The 20775-nt window shown below is 36.8% G+C and overlaps 1 protein-coding gene across 6 annotated transcripts in view; it reads right to left on the bottom strand.

Annotated features, from left to right (window-relative positions):
* The window catches only part of DST (dystonin), a 288925-nt gene that overhangs the window by 129722 nt on the left and 138428 nt on the right, over positions 1-20775 (bottom strand). For 4 of the 6 annotated variants that reach the window (XM_053974362.1, XM_053974363.1, XM_053974357.1 and 1 more), the window contains 22 exons: positions 16590-16702; positions 16340-16446; positions 15691-15810; positions 15265-15360; positions 15059-15186; positions 12078-12171; positions 11596-11750; positions 10309-10771; positions 10098-10226; positions 9817-9894; positions 9542-9703; positions 9345-9449; positions 7563-7658; positions 6192-6317; positions 5671-5823; positions 5262-5416; positions 4937-5063; positions 4280-4463; positions 3204-3361; positions 2698-2876; positions 2347-2485; positions 1354-1547 (listed from right to left, as the gene is read on the bottom strand). In XM_053974362.1, coding sequence (XP_053830337.1) covers positions 1354-1547; positions 2347-2485; positions 2698-2876; positions 3204-3361; positions 4280-4463; positions 4937-5063; positions 5262-5416; positions 5671-5823; positions 6192-6317; positions 7563-7658; positions 9345-9449; positions 9542-9703; positions 9817-9894; positions 10098-10226; positions 10309-10771; positions 11596-11750; positions 12078-12171; positions 15059-15186; positions 15265-15360; positions 15691-15810; positions 16340-16446; positions 16590-16702 — 3261 coding nt within the window. Of the gene's footprint in view, positions 1-1353; positions 1548-2346; positions 2486-2697; positions 2877-3203; positions 3362-4279; positions 4464-4936; positions 5064-5261; positions 5417-5670; positions 5824-6191; positions 6318-7562; positions 7659-9344; positions 9450-9541; positions 9704-9816; positions 9895-10097; positions 10227-10308; positions 10772-11595; positions 11751-12077; positions 12172-12308; positions 12505-15058; positions 15187-15264; positions 15361-15690; positions 15811-16339; positions 16447-16589; positions 16703-20775 lie in introns of those variants that run through there. The other 2 variants (XM_053974360.1, XM_053974361.1) reach the window with 1 other exon arrangement.

Here is a 20775-nt window from a genome sequence, read left to right as displayed (position 1 = left end):
TATAATGATTATCAGTGTCAAGCTGATAGGAAGAAGCAGAGACAATATTTGCAGAAAGCAGCTTGTTTACAGCTCTATACTGCAGTCACCACAATCTGTCATATTTACACCAGAAGACACTATGTATAAGCAGTCATTTTTCAGCATATTCTGTTCAGGATACAGTCCTGGCAGTAGAGCATGTGGTTCATGCTTACTCTCTTGAAGAAATCAGAACACTTCAGTACCTCATAAAACTACTGTTTAATCATTTAAATTATGTCATACTAACAGCTGATGAAAACTCAGCAAAGCTAGCTATTCTGCAGCCAGCTTTAAAGGAGTGGCCTTTTTCCCATCTCCTTTCTAACTTCCAGCAATATTAAACAGACACAAATAAACTAGTTAATTACAAGTGAATAACTTCAATATTGCACCTGAATGTATATACACCCCTTAGAAAAGGAGGACAAAAATGCAACAGGTTATTGTGTGACTTTTACATCAACAGCACCATCTTCAATGTTCTTGTTCAGGTAATCTATAATAACAAACTAAAGTACATTTCAAAGGAAATAAGTTCAGACTGCAGAGTACAGAATTCCTCAACACTTGCCCATACTTTTTCCTTCAGCCTCTACAGTTCTGCTTCCTTTACATACAGGAAACAGGACTGTAGAGACTGAAGAAAAAAGCATTTCCAGGAATTTCATGTATGGACATCTTCAGAAATACAGGTAGGTGTGTTCTGCTGTATATGCACATCTGCGTAGGCACGTGCACTTCAGCAACATTTTTCAGTATCAGCTTGACAGTAAAGGGCTGAATTTAGAGCACTATCTCTACTGGATACTGGATATTTTAAAAAATAAAAGGCACTTCACCAAAAAGTTATTGCACCAAAAATTAACACAGAAGTCAATGGAAGCTAAGAACTTCCAGACTTAGCACTTGAGTAATTAAAAGCAAATCAACATGAATCCAATCATAACTGATGAATCAGCTCATCAATTTAGCCCATCAGAACTAATTATGTAGAGAAACAGATGGTATTTCCACAGGACTGCCAGCCATTTCTGCAGGTTTGTTTTTTTTTAAAGAAAAATGACAATTTATCTCCACTTTGTATCAGTAAGTAGTAAGTTTCTGTATCTTGTTCCTCTTTTGGAACTTAACAGTCACAAACATTTCCACTGGAAAACTAAGGCAATGTTGTCAACAGCACAATAAAGGTCTTCATCCCAGCACATTCCAAAAACAGTTCAGAAAACTATTCAGACCTGTTTTAACATTCATTTCTGATTGTTTTTCCTCAGAAAGAAAAAAAAAAAAGGTATAAACCATGAACAGATTATAATAAAAAGTCATACAAACCTATTTTCAATTTGAGAATGAACATTTTGCCACCTCTCAGCCAACTGATCAACTTTTTCTTTGTGCCAGTCGAAGTCAAGATCACGTTCCTTGTGCATTTTAAACATCTGATCACTGATCATCTTTGCCTTCTGCAGCTCATCCTCTAAGGCATGGAATGTTTGTCTTTTCTCATCTACTTCAGATCTCCATTGCTAGTAGGTGATTAAAAAAAAGTTGTAAATAACTCCTAAATTATGACACTATTTTATAAATTAGTATTTTACACAAGTATGCTGTATAAATGAATCAATAAAAATATTTCAATTAATATTTTATTTCTGTGTGCTCAAATACTCAAGTGGCACTAGAACGGGTCTGAAGCAATAAACTGCAAAATAATTCTAAGTAACAGCAATCCCCACAAAACAGAGATCAAATGAACACACTCACCTTAGAAACTACAGCTTTCAAAAAAAAATTATTAGGCAGATGCCAATCATTCTGTCTAGCAAAAAAGCATTACTCATAATTTGTAATATCAAAATGAGTTATATACAGCAAACAAAAAATGCTGAACTTTAATCTTTCCATTTCTTAAAGATTCTGCCAAACTTCCTAAGAATCCCTGATCAGAACACCAAAGCAGTAGAAAGGATGTTATTGTGGTCAAATTTACATAACATAAATATATGTTTATGTTACCCTACATATATGCTACCTTCTGAAGGGCAAAGAAAATCTTACTGCAGCATTAACAAGTGCCACTTTTGTAAGTTCAAGTACTTTAATGCATTTTGTAACAGCAGGAACATGCTTTCAACCTATCCAAATCCTAATGCTCCAAAGCTGCCAGTTTTTTCTGATATGTCAATTCTAATACCACCTAAAACTAAATACACAAGCCAATGTTTGACACACTGTAGAGGGAAGCATAATGAAATCAGGTGTTAAAAGACACCTTTTGTCTTATTTTCTTGATTTGCCCATGAAAAGGCACCAGCCAGCTCTTACCTTTAATGTACCCATCAGATTTTCAATATTGTTTTTGTCAGCCGTTACTGCCTCTTCTTCACACAACTTAGTTTCATAGTGTTTTACTAATGATTCTGCTGTTTGGGTGTTTGTCAGCACCAAATTGATTGTTTTTAATCTGAAAAACAGACACCCTGTTAACTGAACCATCAATACCAACACTCAACACATTCGTGTTTTTCAGACTTTTCATGTCATAGGGTACCCCTTTATACAATGTTTAAATGTTAACTCCCTTTTCCTTGATCAGTATTATTCATACTAATAGTTTCAATTTAAGAGAAAACGGTAAACTAAAGCATGTGTGATAGAAGACAGCCTAGTACGTACTTATCTATGAAAATAGAAGACATGGAGTAAACTTGGTTCATGTTTTGTATAACAACATTGAGTTCAGAGCGCAGAGTAGGGACTGAAGGGGAACCAGCAGCTTGACTGAAAAACTCTTCACATTTATCCGTGATGACTCCCAAGTCATCCTTGAGTCGATCCAGTTCTTTCTTCAATTTCTGTAAAATGAAAGGTGATTGATAGTGCTTTCATCCTACATCAACCTGATATACACTTTATATATCACTATGAGTACAGGTCTGCCCTCCTTTACTTCTTGGATGATGACACCATTGAAAAAAATTGAAGAGAAACATATATGCAATAGGGAAACTAATGGAGATACCATTGATCAGCATCTTTTTGCACACAAACACAAGATAAATATTTGACTCCTCTTTTCAAGGTACACTGCAAACCTTCCTGGCTTACACTCAAAAGTCAGGATATTTTTTTTTTTTAAATATGACTTTTCCTAGCTAAAACAGACTTTCTCAAAGGCTCACCTCTTGCTCTGAAATCCTAAGCACATTTTCATGTACATCATCCCTCTCCATTGGCGTCCGGATCTGCCGTATTAACCGCTCCTCACAACTCTCCAGTCGTAGTCTGATATTTCTGACTTCAGAGATGTACAAATTATAAATAGATTCTTCCTGCTCCTCTGTTGAAAGAATTAAGACATATGTTAGCCAGCAAAGACATCATGCCATTTTCACCATAACTCCTCACACTTTATAAAGTCATTGCTCTACAGGTGTTTTCATGACTGGCCAAAATGCCATCAGTTTCCATTGAAATTTTGATTATAAGGCAAATCTTAGGAGCTCTTAATTTTTCTTTTCATTAAATCATCTCCTCACACATGAAAAATTACTACCTCTGATCATTCTGCACAGGCATTACCTCCATGGTGACATTGCTAAATTTGGTGACTGATTCTTTTAATCAGTGGTATCAGGGACATAAATCGTCTTTCAGATGCACAGGGCACCACATCTTTCCTGAAGCTTAGTGAACTTTGTTAATGAAGTAATCAGCTTTGCACTACTGTATTTCTTTAAGTCATCAACTACTCAACAGTAAATCAGAAGAGCTATTTTAAGCTTTCTGTTCTCACTGTATTAATACAGCGTTAATTAGAGTTAAGACAGCAGTAACTACAGGCATCCTGTGGAGCCAGGAAAGTAGCTAGGATGTTTTCCTTGCCTTAACAGGGTGAAATAAGTTCTGATTCTGTTACAATCTCAACACAGTAATCAAGGTGTTTTTCCAGCATTCAAAAACAAGGAACACAGGACTAAGCAGTGAGCCGTCAAGCACATAAAAAATTTATAGGTGTACAATTTTTTGCAGCATTCTGTATATTATGTAACACATCAATATTTTTACGTAGCTTAATATATACAAAGTTTAAAAAAATTAAGAGCTTCTATACAATGGAATTGCACACTTTGTTAAAATGACTCTGTTCAAAAGGACACAGGCAGTAACAATATCATCATGAGAAAAGAGATCTTAAGGTCAAGGACAAAATCTCTCTCATAAGGACATCTTTCTACATTTCTAAGCTAAGTTTTACCTCTTTCTGCAGACTTCAGAAGCTCTTGATAGTATTGCTTGCAAACATTAACTTCCCTTTCCAGCTGTGCTGTATCAGAACTTGTAAAGATTTTGGACTCCTGGCTGTCTTCCACAAAATCATCAAAGCGGGACTGTAAATTGCTTAGAACCTGCTGATGTTCACCTGGCAGCATTGTCTTTATCTGCAACAGATTATAGACCCAAAGCACAGTCAGCAATGGTGCATCACTCACACAATTCCTGTGAAGCTTTTTTATCAAAAAGCAATACTGATCAATTACTAAGATGGTATAGAGGTTCTGAAAGCTCACTGTTCCTTAGCTGGAGTCTACTTGACAGCTGATAGTTTACACTCAACATAAAATCCTTTTCAATCTTTCACATCGGGAAAGGCCTCTGTTAAGCCAACCCTACATCAGATTTCATTTCTCCCATCTAATGCCATGCAGCAACAAACAATAGCAAGGACAAGTAGGGACACCTCAAGAATTATCTCAGGTTCCTCTTCCAACAGTAACAGTGATCAATTAGGTAGGAAAGTGTAATTTTCAGTATTGCAAATATTGTTTGCAACAGTTTGTGATCTCACACAGTTTTAGTCATCCTATGACTTCCTAGTAAACGGTTAAGAGCCCTTCCTAGTCATAACACTTACCGAGGCAACATTGCCAGCTCGAACAACTTCAATTTCATTTGTCAGGTAATGCCAGGACACCACACTCTTCATGTTTACATGTGACTCATGCCAAAGGGCCAGAACATTCTGGAATTGCTGTTCAATCCTGAAATAAAAATATTCCAACTTCAGATCAGGGTAACACATGATAACAAGGCAGGGAGAAAAAACCCAAAAAACCCCTGAACCCCTCCCCCTGACAAAGGACAAAAAAACCCAACCAAAAAAAATGGGAAAGTCTTTTAACCCTAGTTTCATGTAAGTAGATATGAATAGAAAATAGGTAGTTTTACTTTGTCCCTACCTGTTGGCTGTATCTATTGCTTCTTTGTTTGGTGGAGGAACTGTAAAGCACACAGATGGAACCATGGCCTCATTACCACTTGGGCTAATGACTTTCCATTTAGCACGATGGGAGTTGTTTGCTAATACACACTCATCATCTTTGTAAATAGTTATCTAGTATTAACAGAAAAGCAGAATCATTTGATGAGCCAAGCATTACAAAATAATTGTACAAAGCACTTCTGCTAATGCTGTCAATAAATAAGGCAACAGAACAACAAAACTAATGTTCCAAGCAAAGGATTTGCTCTTGTTTACTAGGGTGGAAGAAATTTACAGCCCAGCTTTCTCCAGGAACATGGTAATTAATGAAACTTTAGCTGAATTCTTACATCTGTAATTGGTTTGAGGAAATTTTTTTTTCTAACCTCAATTTGTCTATAGTCACAGATGGCTTTAATTGGAATGGATGTTTTGAGTACACAGTCAGGGTTCCTTGGCTTCAGCTGAATTATTGCCTTTGCTCTTCCCACAAGGCCTGCTACTGTGCTCTTATACTGCAAGAGTTGTTCTTTTTCTTCCTAGAACAGTTAAGAAAAGAATACATCATCAGAGATGTCCAGAATACATGTCCAGAATACTGCCTCTTAGATCCTGTTTTTTTCCCCCCGACTCCTTCTACTGTGTTTCCTAAAAGTAACACATTTTATGAAAACCAAGTATCTTTCTGAAGTCACTGTCTTCATATATCTGGTATTGTAAATATAAACAAATAAAACTGTGTTTTAAAGTTATGAAAAATAGTAATTTATTTATAAGTTCTGAAAAAATCAGCGTTTTTTCCTTTACTTTAAATGAATACTCTTAAGACATTTTATATCCCACCATAACCTAGACATTTCTTGTTTAATTGTAGCTCCTGCTAATAGGATCCTACTAAAGATCTTACCATAGACTCCTGGACAAGGTCTTCCAGCCTATGAAGACTGCTTGATCTATCACAACTGTATTTTCGGTATATGGTATCTTTTAAATTCTTCAAATATTCCATGGCTTCTTTGGCATCACTGAAAAACTAGGATAAAATAATTATCTGGGTTATTTTTAAACAAACAAAAAAATGCAGAATCAGCTACACTGAAGTTTTCAAGTGCTGTCTTTTAAAACAACCTTTTCTCATCACTTGATCATTGCACCACACTCAGCTACTCATGATCTCATGTCTAAATGTACTCTTCAAAAAGGCACACACTGTTATCACCAGTTATTCTCAGTATGAGCTACATGCAAAACTAATTCTGCAGCTATTGAACCTACAGTTAATGAGCATTCCTGCAATGAAAAAAATTTATTAAGCCAATCTTGCTTTCCTTTGAATTACAATTAGTTTCATATAGAAAACACAGACAAATCCTACAAACTATAGAAACTAGCTGCAAAATCCAGGTATCACAGGTAAGGTAAACATTTTGTTCAGGAAGGGAAATGAGCTGCCACACTTGGCAGTTCTGCAAGGGTATCTGCACACCCAAACAAGGGTCCTGGTTAGGCACAACTGGGAAGGAAAATCCCATTCTCTCCCTTAAGTCCCTTTCTTAAATCCAGAAGTCCAGTTTCTTCCCCCTGTCACAAGGAGCTCAAATTGCTTTGTCTTCTCCAGTGTCCTGTTCCAAACTTTGGGATCTCATCCTTCTCAGTCCAAAGGCATCTCACCCCTTCATCACCTCCCTTTCTCCTCAACCACACAACCCAGAAGACGCTAAGGATTCATCCTTATAATTTAAATGTTTTAAATTAGTAGATTTAAAAACAAACAAAACTAACAACAAAACTCCTCTATCATGTTCATGCAAATAACTTTATCATTTGCTGAGTATGTGAATGGGTGACAAAGAGATAGTCATATGGGTGTTTCAGCAGATGGATGTATCTGCTGTCAGGGTGCTCTTGACTGTGTTTGTTATTAATGCTGCACATTCCATTTTGCTTTGAGTAGTCCTGGAATAACCATCTAGAATATGTTCTCCCATGGGCATCACTAACCACCCTCCACGCCACATCATCCACAGAAAATCCATTGACAGCAGTTGTGCACGACAGGCACTGAAAAAATCTCAGGCCAGATTTTCATCTGCTGTGAACTGACATACCTGTAGTGAAGAAATTGAGTTGTGGCAACACTGTGGGAGCATGGCTTATCATCTAGTGATTGTACAAGACAAATGTCAATTCTACAATTACAACTAGAGCTTTTGTTGGAACTTTTTGACTATGAACAGAACTTAAAAGATTTTGTATTCTGATTGATTTACTTACTTACCTCAAAATATGCAGCATTTTCTCTCAAATGTTGTTCAACACAGTGGCAGAGCTGAAGAATCCAACTCCATTGTGTCTGCATTGCAGCTCTATAGGCCTTTAAGGAAGAGAGATATATTTTACAAATGGAAATGAAAACTAAAACTTGCATATCTTTACAGAATTTAGGAAACACAAAAGTAATGCAGCAAACACAAACAACTAAAACCTGACCACCTCACTCTGGAAAACTAAGCTGCAGCAAGGAAAATTCCAATGAGATGTGAGAAAGAAACCCTGTCACAGCATAGTCAAACATAATAAAACTTGCCCAGAGGGACTGTGAAATCATTATCCTCTGGCCTGGTCAGAATTTGGCCAAACAAATCCCTGATAGTACTCCAGCTCCTGAGAGATTCCTCCAGCCTAGGCTCAGCTACAATTCTGTGTGCCCGTGTACTCAATCAGAATAGCTGGAGCCTTGCCTGGATACAATTCGTGAACTGAAGTAGCACAGAACGCACGATGGACGCCCACCCCAGGCCCGGGGCCGAGATCCCGCTTTGGGTCTCAGCGGCGCAAAGCGCGGCACCCGCGAGGAGCCGCACGCGCCCTCGCCAGCAGGGGGCGCTGCTGCCTTTGGGAAATCACCCCGGTCTCGGGGTCTCGACTCCTGTCATCCCCCGTTCGAAACAGCTTTTCCAGTGTCTTCCAGGAATTTCAAATCGATGCATTAATGCATATATTGTTCTGTAGAAAAGGATACATTTTTTTAAGGATGTTTTTATAAATATCCCAATATAGTATCTTTCGAGACAGCATAACCTGCACAGTCATCGTGACTGCGATGGCCTGGTTTTATAACAGGCATTTTCAGTGTATTTTTACACTACACCAGTAAGAGCCCATTAGAACAGGCTACACTTTTAAATAATAGAATTGCCCACATTACAAAAAAAAAGTCATTTATTATTCAAAGTAGATATCACAAGAAGGAAGGAAGGGAGGGGTTTTCTTCATGTTTCCCATTTTTGCACATGTAAACTTGCAGAGCTGAAGAACAATATAAATACATTCCCTCTGACTTTTTTTATTCTTCTATAATAAATCAGTTTTTTATTGTTTCAGTCTTTACCACTCACGGCCTGTATCTACTCTTTCCTTGAAGGTCTACAAGGAAAATTGTTTTACATTCTCTTTTGAAAACCTGTTATGATGCTACAACAGCTACAATATTTTTTTTCTGTAAATTCTTTACATATATAACATAGAACTAGATTCAAGCCTGAAGTAAATCATATCACCTGATCAGATTTTTGCCATCCAAACAAGTTGCATAATTCACTGACAAGTAAGTTATGAAATCAACCCTAAATCATACTAGGAACCTGCACATACAGTAAGTGATGACAAAGGCTCTCACTAAAATTTCTTTCAATCCAACAGGAAAGAAACCACATAAGGACTGTTCTGTGCCCTCAGTCTGCCAATGCAATTTGTATCAACAGCTCTAGAAGTTGAATGACCAGAAACATCTCCGCAGACCAATTAATTTTAGAGTTTCAGGAGATTTCATCTAAGCAATCCAAGGTATACCCATAACTTTATAAAAGTGGTTTTACTTTTTTGAAACTGGAAGATAAATACACAGAGATGCTGAAGAGGAAATTTTAGAAGGCCCCTTTAATTTAGAGTCTTGTTTAATTTTCTCTACATTTGCTTTCTTTTCCCCATTTTCCCCCGAAACTCAGCTCTTTTAAATCCCAAAACGTTTCCTGTTTTGGTGCTGGTTTTACTAACTTACCTCAATGGTTAGCCTGGCTGGGTGGTTTTCAAGAAGCAATTGCTCAGCTATTTCTTGTACTGATTTAATAACTTCTTCTTTTTCATCAAGTTCTCTCATTAATTCCTTTTTTAAGACAAAAAATAAAGTTTTAGAACTCTATCTAATTATTAAAGATCTTTTAATTACTCCCTCTGGATTACATTAGCAATACATACTGCATGGTATTCCTTTTTTCTTGTTATATTGGGGTTTCTTTCACTCCAGTCATATGCAACCTCTTCCTCTTCTTTTTCATTCAGCCATATCAACTCTCTAGTAGCACGAGACACAAAATTGTGAAGAGTATCTAGATGCCTTTCTTGATTTCTTGATGTGTTCTTTATTAAAAGGAAAAGAAGAAGGTTTAAAAGAATCAGAATTTAAAGCTCATCCCTTAGCAGAAATTATACACACTGAAAAGCTGAACATGGAAGAGGTATGGTTAACTTACCAAGAGTTTTGAATACTGACTCTCCAGTTTGTGCAGTTTTTCTGCGTAAGTGAGTTTAAGAGGGGCAGTCATTTGGATCTGTATTTGGTACATGAGATCAAAAGACAATAAAAAGGTTAGATATGTTAAACCATTAGATCTTCTGATTTCACCATAAGTCATGTAGAGATCAGAAATAAAGGTAAGACTGTGAAATCCAAACACCATTCTAAAATTAAATATTAGTTTATGTGTCACTCAGTAGGAAAGTAATCAAAGAAATAAAGAACATGGTGCAGTACCTCACTCAGTTTGGCTTCTTTAAGGCTGGATTCAAATTCCTCAATAGCTTTGTGGACATTTTTGTGATTTTCTAAATGGCTTTCAACACTTGGCAAATCTGAACCCCATTCTACTCGATCAAGTTGAACCTTACAAACAGGAAGAAAAGATTAGCCATGGTCTATAAAAAGTAAATCATTAAAAGTGGACTGTTTCTGCAAAAATTGCTACCTGCATTTCTTCCACCCAGCTCAATAGGTCCTGGACAAACTTCATGTTCACCTCTTCTTCTGTCAAATTCTGATCCACAAAAGCTGATTTCATAAGAGGTTTTCTGATTTGCATCAGTTTGAGTGTTTGCAGAGTCCCACTGTCTACTCCTGTCACATAGCTCTGAATTAACCGTGGTGGGACGCCTGATGGGTAAGCGGGAGTGATGGTTGGTGTCAGTCTGGAAGTAAGACCTGATGAGAGGCCAGATGTCAAACTGGAAGAAGCCAAAGTAGGTGTTAAACCTTGTGTCATTGCAGCATTTAATTCAGGCGTTAGGTTTGTTGTAAATCCTGAGTTTAAGCTTTCAGTTATTCCTGATATCATCAGCTTTGTCTGCTCTGTGGTCAGCCCGTGCCCCTTGTTGTACACAGAAGAACATTCAGTCCGTATGGCCATCAGGTCATCACGAAGTTTTGCAACTCTATTAAATTAGAATTAAAAAAAAAAACCACAATTAACTCTTATGATTAAGGTTTATCATGATCAACTGAGTAGTGATATGAGCTCACATTATCTCTTACACTTTAGTTGCACTTAAATATTATAAACAAATATTTTTATTATAAAGTACAGGGAATATCAGCTTATAGTTCTATACAGATAATAAATGCAGAAATCAGGTAAAGACTGAAAAAATGGTATAGGTGCTAACATGCACTATACGTAATTCCAGGGAACAATCAACAAACCAGAAATCTTACAAGACACTACATGTTGCAGTAGATCAAACACCTGCAGTTCACTGCCAAGGAGTTATGCACTTCATCTCAATCAGTCCAAGGATGAATCCAAAAAAAACTTTGGAGTCACTTCTTCATAAAACAGAATTATGCAGTTTAAATGCTTCTTTCTGCCAACACTGTACACAGTGCCACACATAACTTAATGTTACCTCACTTATTACCTGTGCCACCAGAAATTTCACCCCCATTTAAAAAATCAAAGTCAGTAAATTCTAAATGTGTTTTAAGTGCAATAAAACAAGCTAACATCTTTACACACAGATATCTAATAAACATTAAACATTAAGTCATGTCCAGGGGTTGACTTCATTTTCATAAGTACAAATAGCTCCTGTTGTCTTCAACATTTGTGGGCAATGCACCCACCAGAATATCTGATATTTGGGTGCCCAGTGACAGACCATGAAGTTTATGCATAGTTATAAAGAACTGAAATTTTTTTCCATAATGGGAATCCATATTTGGGACATTTATTTATTCACATAAATATACTGTAAAGTACCTTTGAACAAGCTGGTCTGCTTGATAGTATTTTCCATCAATAAGAATTTGGGCATCAATCACTTGCTGGCGGAGAAGATTCTCAGATTCAAGAAGATACCCAGCTATCTCTGCTTCATGTTGGAACTGGAGCCCTGACTCCAATCGCTTGGTGTCCTTAATAGAGGAGAGAAAGTCATAAGCCTTGCAGCTAAAATCAAAGTGATATCAGCTCTAAGAATTCTTTTTTTTTTTTAAAGCCACAAACTTGTTCTTAACTTGAAACAATTGTGAAGCATTTAATTAACTACAGAACAAAAAAATTGTAACAGAACACACTCTAGGCAATTTGTGGTATTTTCTTGATGACATGCTACCTTAACAGTACAATGAAAATAAATGTAGCAGCTATTAGGGTTGCCCTCACAAACCCTTAAGAAATTTTTGCCATTCAACTTCTATAAATTTATGAATACAGACAAGTAAAATCACTGACTGACTTACAGACTGCAGAGCATTCCGGGCAAGTATCAGTTTGTCCTCACAGCTCCGGCTGTCCCGTTGGATTCTGTTTGCAATTTGCTGCAGCATTTCCAATCTAGATAATGCCAAAGCATTTCAGGAAAATAAATAAGTACTGTGTTATTTCTACTTACAATCATGTTGCATGACTTTAAAAACAAACAAATGAATCAACAGCATCTACCACAAAGTACAAATGCATATGTCAGTTACCTGTTCCCTTCTAAGGTTCCATTACCAAAGCTTATACAAGATTTAATCAGCGTGGGACCACAATTAACAGAAAGGAAATTCTCATTAGAGTCGACGCTGGTTCGAGTACTAGTGCTGTTGCTAAACAGCGAATCACTGCTATGATAGCTGTAACTACTGCTATTCATCTTTACATCCAGAGCACAGATCTTCTGGCTGTTTGCATTTGCTGAAAAATGAACATAAAACCCCTGCAAAACATACAGCTTCTAGGGATGAAATTCCACTACTGGCTTTTGAAACACCTAGACTCCTCCTTTATATAGGCTTCAGTATGCACATTTAAAACCCAACAATTAATATTCTGCCAGCTCTTCAAAGGATTTTACCTGGGGCTATGTACGCTACCTTGCTTTTGGCTTCCCTACCTTGCATTAAAACTTTGCAAGTACAGACTAGGCAGCAACAATGGGGCGTCTCTAGGAAACAGACACACCAAATATTTTATTTAAGTGTCACTAAATAGCTATAAACCAAGTAAGAACTAAAAGAACTCTTTGCGGTATCTCTCGGACTCTTCAATGGAAAGTTTCAAAAAGGAGAGAAGGGAGAAATCCACACTCGACAGTAGAGTACAAATAACTTCCAGGCTGGGCTGACTCCTTTTCATTCAACTAGAACTGCACAATAAAACTGGGGGAGTATCAGGGTCAATCAACTCATTACAATATAATCTGAGACACCTATACACCATCCAACCTACTGTCATTCCTGCACTGTCCAAGCATGCATCTTCACCAACTGCCCTGTCCCACTACACTGTCCTCCTGAAAATTTCCCTTCATCTTCTTCCACATTCACAGCCAAATTCTTCCAGCTGTTTTGACCAGAAAATAAGTAAGAAAAATCTGATCACTACTTTCAAATTTACTTTTTAACTCAGATTTTGAGCTGGGGTGATTTTTTCAGTATTTCACTGTCTGCTTTTAGAATTCCTGAACAACCACACCCATCCCATAAAGTGACTGTTTACACAGCAGAGCTCAGCAAAGGCACAGACACACCCCTGCAGCAATGCCAAACTCTGCTAGTTTTGCAAACTAGAGCTCAGTTTGACACTCTCCTCATTGACACCATATTAATTTTGATCCCATACACCAATCTGGCCACACATTGTCTGTTTGTGTTGATATTTTGAGATGTATTTGACAGACTTGCAAGCAAAGTTTTATTACTCACTAGGTTTTAGTATTGGCTGAAGTCACATTTTTGCCACAATCAAATTTCACCGCAGCAGCTGTATCAGCACCTCATAATGATGAGATGCACTGGTAACCAGTGCAACAAACATGAGTTATGTTCTTGTGTCCACATCAATCAATACTTTTAACTTGGTGACTATGCCAGAAGCACTTAATGACATTTTCTCTCTCTTTACAGTGACCATGACGTGTTGTGACTATCACCATATGACCTATCATCACTAAGTGTGCTTACCCTTCCTGAAATATGGGAAGGAAGTTAGGTTCATGTTTGTTTATCTGTGCTCAGACCATATAAAAAATAGAAATAAACTAATGTCATTTACACACATTCTTAACAAAGGTAATCCTGCTTTCTGCAAGTATGAACAGAATTTCTATTGGTGAAGCCAGACACTTTACTTTCAGCAGGTTAGGACAGATTAACCTACAAGACCTAGCAAGCTGTATTTCTGCTGCTGCTTTCCAGTGTTCTGCTCTGCATAAGAGGGAAAACTTAGTGTGGACAACTTTGTATTCCTCTGTAGGAACTTGTTCCACAGTTGGGTGATGTGAATCAATACCTCCTACTGAATCTGCCATTTCAGTCATGCTCTTGCTCTTGTAAGCATGACACATGTTTAATCAGTTCTGGCTGTCTTTGTCCTCTGACTGAAATCTCTCTTGCTAAGGACATCCTATACAATGGTCTGGATTCCTCACACCTAGTTTCAGGTACCTAAACCAGAGATAGGTCACCCTGTTGTCACCAGAAAGTCAGCGACAAGATCCTCTAGGAAGTGATTCAGATCTTAGATGTCTCCTTTGGATGCATAAAGTCAAGCAGAATGAATCCAGATCCAGGTGTCTATATCTACTCAAAGGTAGAAGCCTCAAAAATCACTTCAACTTTAAGAGGGCTTTTTAATTTATGAATGGATAGCACCTGTGTCTCCCACAGAACTTTAAAAGACATACCATTAAAAAATGCTCTCAAGATTGCATCAAGACTTTAATCATGCTTAATATGTCATCAGTGATGTAAAAAGTGTCCCACAGCCTACTGTCATGGAAGGCTACTATGCCTTTCCACATGTAAACACTTGGTGTACTCTTGAGTCCCACTACTTTTTTAAACCTCTACAATGCTGTGCACCAAAAAAAATACACATTTCATGTAAAGGATGAGGATGGTCCTTATATGAAATCAAGATGGAATGAGACAGTGAAGTGGTATAAAGCCAGCTTTGACTAAGTGCACAAAGAAAGTGGTTATATATGTGCATAAGTGCTTTGATGATCTGAGGAACAGATGCTATTCATCACAACCTTCTGAGCCCACCAAAATTGTTTATATCTGGACCTGCCTCTAGGCAGGTAGAGAATTTCAGACCTTGAACAAAGGCAGAAATGCTTGATTTAGAAAAATAATATGGACATCATCATAGAAGAAGATATTTACAAATTTCAATATGGATTAAAACAACAGAAAATATATTAACAAAGCCTGCCAAATATTCACTAGCATACCTCTCCACTTCAGGCCGAAGGGTCTTCTCTCTTTCCAGCATGGCAATAATTAGCTTTCCCCATTCTTTTTCTATATCATTTGGATGGTAGCCTTGAGAAAGTTTGATGCGTCCAAATTCTATCCAGACCTTAAAAATTCATATGTATTTGTTATTTTACGCCACAGAAAAGGAACTTCTATACATTTCAACGATGTTAAAACTTACCTCTAGCAGTTTATATAGATGTTTGATTTTTGATTTATCTGTCTCCTTCGGTGGAATTTCTGTTTCTTTAAACTGTAAATATTGATTATAAAGTGCCTACAGAAACATGAAAAATAACATCAAGTTTTATTTACAGTGACTATAACCTTAGTCTCCAAACCCTCTTCTAATATTCTTCACAAGCTTACCTTTATACTGTTCAAACTAGAGTTCTACAAAAAATAATCTGTGACAAGGTAAAGATTTGCTTTTGATTGTTCATATGCTAGCAAAGTATTGATTATACTTTGAAAAGGTTAAGGAGTAGTACTGTTCTACAGTTGACGTGATTTTATAAATCAACAAGCACGTCATTTGTTCAAGTATGCTTTGAGTCAGTAAGATAAAGTGCAATTCCAACAAGCTGTCCAAGCCACCACACCTCACCTTCAACTCCACAGGATTATTGGGAAATGTTCTGTCAGACATTATCGTGACATGATGTCTGATCCACTGCATGAGGTAGTTCACCATATTCTGATATTCAACCCATTTGACTTCAACATCCTGCCAAAGCAAAACCCAGATTACAGAAGAGGTGAAAATCATCAAGAACTCATTCTACTTCAGCTTTGAAGAATTCACATATATAGAAAATAGATTTTGAAATCCTGCAATTCTGAGACTATATATATTTGCTCTTTAAAGATCAATTGAAGTTTTCAAATATATGATTTCCATCTTCAGTTTTGATCCCAAATACTTCTACTGAAAACAAAATATTTCCTAGATAAATAAATTTCAAGTTGGTAAGAATCAGAAAGGCATAATTTATACATTCACAACTGAAAAGTTAGAACTTTGACTCGATCTTTCTCCAAATCAGGCACATTGTTTTCAGTTAAGCTCTTTGCACAAATATTTTCATGCCCATGACATGAAATAGCTAAGACTCTAAAATCTCAGCCTAGAAAAAACATGTCAAAGGAAAGTGTGACAGCAGTCCTATGGAAGATCTAGCTAACATTCTGGATCTGAAATTCAGACTTTTATTAATGTAGCTCACGCACTACACTTGTGTTGTTTTCCTACTTACATTTGCACTGATGCCTTCACCACCTTCTGGTACTTTGGGAAATGCATCATAAAGTGATGACACATAAGTTATTACTGACTTCTCATCAGGTGAGGAAACATCAACATCTAAAAGAGCAAGATGTAACAGTGCTTTATCACATAGTTGTAAGAATGCCCACAGCTACAACCTGCAGGCAGATTGGATTTTATTTTAATGTTGGGGGTTTTAGTTGGGGGTTTTGCAACAAAGCCATCTGTAGATCTCTTACCTTCAGGATCCAGGAGTCTGGCAACACCAAGTTTTTCTGCTACAAAAAAAGCATGTTCTAAATTTGCAAGGTTGCTTTGAACAGCAACGGTATTCATGTCTATCAGGTCCGGCCTGTCAAATAAAAACAGCAACACTTGATTACAACTCTTTACCAGTTTTAAATTACTGCTGTACTGGTAAATCAAACCATGAGCATGGACAGACACAGCAACAGAGTTTTCATTATAAAAGAATTTCACTAAAATCAGGTGAACAAGCTGAGACCACTGCTAACTGAGAAACACAAGCGGCAGAAAACTATAACAGTCTGCTCTTCATGTACAAGCTGGTTTCCAGCCATCCCTTGTATACACCTCTATTTTCTTATGCATATTTATTAATGTGCATTGACATTATATTTCAACACCTTGTCCTTTCCACTGCCCTTGAAAAGATTAAATTCACTTTTCTCTTTTACAGGAGGGAGTTACTTTCTATTGCTTTCACAAGTTTTCAGTCATTCTGCATCAAGTTCTTCAGCAAATCAGAAGACACACAGTAACAAAGTTTAGTCACAAAAACATCACTTTAATCTTTTCTGATGAGCTTTAAAGAGTTCTTCTTCAAAGGCATTTAAGCCCTGCTTTCAGATATACATTGGTGCCAATTCTCTTATAGGTAACTCTCAGTCCCATGCACTTTTACCTCCACACCTCATCCTGCTAAACTCCTTTTCCAGCCACAATATGCTTGCTTTAATGGAATAATTGTCTTAAGCCAATCTTGCCTATAAATATTTTTAAGGCCCATAATTATTATCCTGTACCAACCCTGTACCAGCATCAATACTTTATTGTTTTAAATTAATGTAAAATTAATCAAAACTAATATTGTCCTTGATGTTTGCTGTGTAGGAGCTACGTTTTAGATCTTGTGATTCTCAGTGTGTTACTCTTTGCCTCTTTCACCACTTGGAATTTTCATAGCTGTCCACCAAAAAGAAATAAGGGATTTTCATACATGCTGAGCATGTTTGAAAGCTCATCTCACTGAAGTCAACTAGAGCCACAAGGGTCTGAAACCTTTGCTACTGAAATCCTATACTACTGAAAACCAGACTCACCATGAAAAAAGACCTAAAAACAAAAAAATTGGCATACAACTTTCAGTAAACAATTCAGTTTTTAAATTTTCTCATTTTTGCTTCTAGAGAAACTATTTTCTTAGTTTTATCAAGTAGAAGTTTTAAATTATTGCAAGAGATAGAAATAAAACTGTTAAATACAATTGTTCAAAATTAAAGTTAACATTTCATTTGGCAGCATCCTAAATTCCCCTGATAACCAAATGGTATTAACTTTGGGAAACTCAGTACAATCTTGTCTTTGAACTAACTACAAGGGCACTGTAAATAAAAATCTATTTCTTTTCAGCCATTTAGAATCACTGTCTTCCTTGTGCTCTTTTGAAGACAAGACTACAAGACAGATAATAACACTGCACCCATTATGCTTTGAAAGAACATTTAATAATAACAAAATGTAAGCAGTGCAATATAATCCTCCTAAGGCAGTGGGACTTTCCACTTCCAATATGCTTAGTGGGAGCATGATCAAGCTCATGCTGTTCTTCTCTGAATTTCAGTGCAATGAAAACAATGCAATGAAACCAGTATCAGCTGTTGCTCTCAGCAGCATAGAAAATCCATGAAAAATAAAAGACAATACTAGAAAAGAAAACTGAGCACCCCCATCTCCTGTTTCAGCCACAATAATGGAAGTGGTATGAGTAATAAAGATTGCTTTAACAGCAGTTCTGACAAGAGGCTTTTGTAAGCGTAACACTGTTGCTTAGGTTATTTTTTTCCTCCTGCCTTCTTTACATTTGTTTCACATTTGATAAAAATGTCCCAAGAATAATCACTTGCACTGCCTGTTCGATTGCCAATTTTCAGAACATGAAAGGACATGTTGTGAAAGCCTTGACTATTCCCAGAAAACAAGCTGCAAGCTGCAGAGACACTGACACAATAATCTCCTTAGAATAAAGCTTCCATTTAGTTAAAAAAAAAAAGTAACGTCATTCTCACTGTGACACAGGTAACGAAATCAATAAAAACAACTGCTCTTCCATAATAAATCATTTTACATCCGTTCTGCAGCTTCACCGCCCAGCTGAAGAAGAGCCTACTCTGTAGAGATGCCTCCCCACCTTTTAAACATATTCTCCCATCCCTGCAACTCCTACCAGCATTGGATTATATTACTGTTTCCCTTTAAGAACAAGGGGAAATTGCAATGAATGCTGCCATTTCCAGTTAATTATACTCTTAGCACATAGTATACTGAACTAGATTATGTGGTCTATATTTATCTAAAGTCTTGGTCCGTGAGAAAATACTACAGAAGATGGCATTCATGCCTGTCTTGATAGTGCATGTCTTTGGTTCTTTAAAGCAGACAGAAGGGTCCACAGCTGACTGAGGACAAGCCCAATGATGGCTTATGAAAGGGAAAAGACAAGTATTATCAACTGATTGCAAAAGCACCTGGCACAAGGCACAGCAAGATCATGCTGCCTAGGGCTTGGGGCCTCCCCCTCTGCAGATCACCCTTTCCTCTTCACAAGTAGTAGAGGGATATATTGCAAATCCACAGGGAAAGGAGTTTACCTCCCAGAGCTCAGTAAAGAACTTTTTTTAGCCTGAGAAAAATGCATCCAAAAAACATGGCTCAGGAAATCACTGATTGCCATATTGCTCCTTTTGTTTACTAGTGGGGATTTTTTGCAATTCTAAATAGAAATAAATGCCATTTTTACATGCTGTAAGCTTGCAGAGATACCTCTCCACTAACTCAAAATAACTGTTGAAATTGCAGTTATGATGAGTATCCTCTAATACATATTTAATTGTTGTAGTTGAAATAGATTTAAAAGCATTGTCCATGCATTTTTTAAGGCTATACCGCAAATATATGAGTTTTGTAGAAGTTATTTGTAATGTATTATAAATATATTTTATATCAATTTGCATAGCATTATTAAGTAGTTTTATGCATAATCAAGAACAAATTAAACTAAATGCCCTTTAAGTAACATACAATGACTCTACCTTCTGTCATAATATTGTGAGTCATCTTATGGCAGATTTTTCAGTGGGCTGGGGCCTTGCCATGAAAACACACATAAACATCCCAAACACCAGTCGAGTTGGAACATTCCATGCAAAGAAGATGCTTCTGCTGGAGCCACACCTAAGTCAAGGGTTTGGCTTCCACACTGAGAGTCATTAATCATTTAATTTATTTAAAAACTGATGCTGCCATTTGAGATCGTAGTGTAGGTGTTAGAAATTAGATACAATTTGTATCAGAAGTGATGGGAAAAGAAGTGTAAATAATACAACATGAATTAGGAAGCTGAAAAAATTATGACAAATTCAGGAAAACAATATCTAGTACCACAAAGAGAAGAAAGAGAACAATATCTGAATAGCAGCAGATACTTCTGGTCTGCAAAGACTCCTTGAAATCAGAGTTGTGCATAATAAATAACATTAGGTACATGTATATTTTCTCATTGCCAGAACTTAATACTTAGCAAAATAAGTTAGGATCCAAATTAGCAGCTATAACATTTGCCAATTAAAATAAAATATGATATTTTAAGGGGATTTGATACCTCAAAACAGAAAAAGATGTTTAACTGAACTTTATTTTCCCAATGGCGAAGAAATCACATCCTTCTCCTCACTCTTCTGGGATGACATTTGCTCAAGTTACAAGAATCTTAAACTTTACTAAAACATATATACCAGAGTAATATTCCACATGAAAATTCTGTTAATGCATTCAGAAGGCTGAGAAGCCTGAAGTTATTTATGTGAACCATCTAAACTGTTTAATCTCCACAATTCTTTCTCACTCAAAACTCTGCATGCTGCCTGAGTAATAACCTGATATTAAAGGATATTTCATTCTTGGCTTATATTTAGTTGAAACACTAATGTAGAGACTTTCAAGCAGAACTCTCAAAAAAACATGACTGAAGATGCAGAGTGAAGTGTATCACGTCACTACAGTCCAATTAGCTTTTCCACTGCTGTAATTAGAAAATGCTTATGGAAGTTAATTTTTTTTTTCATTGCTCATAGACAAATAATGGGTGCTAGAAAACTGATGCCTTTATTAGGGATGGAAGGATTA

Source organism: Vidua macroura, chromosome 3 (genome assembly GCF_024509145.1).
Source record: "Vidua macroura isolate BioBank_ID:100142 chromosome 3, ASM2450914v1, whole genome shotgun sequence".
NCBI classification, from domain to species: domain Eukaryota; kingdom Metazoa; phylum Chordata; class Aves; order Passeriformes; family Viduidae; genus Vidua; species Vidua macroura.
Note: the sequence above shows the minus strand (reverse complement) of the source record. Positions and strands in the feature narration are given on the sequence as shown.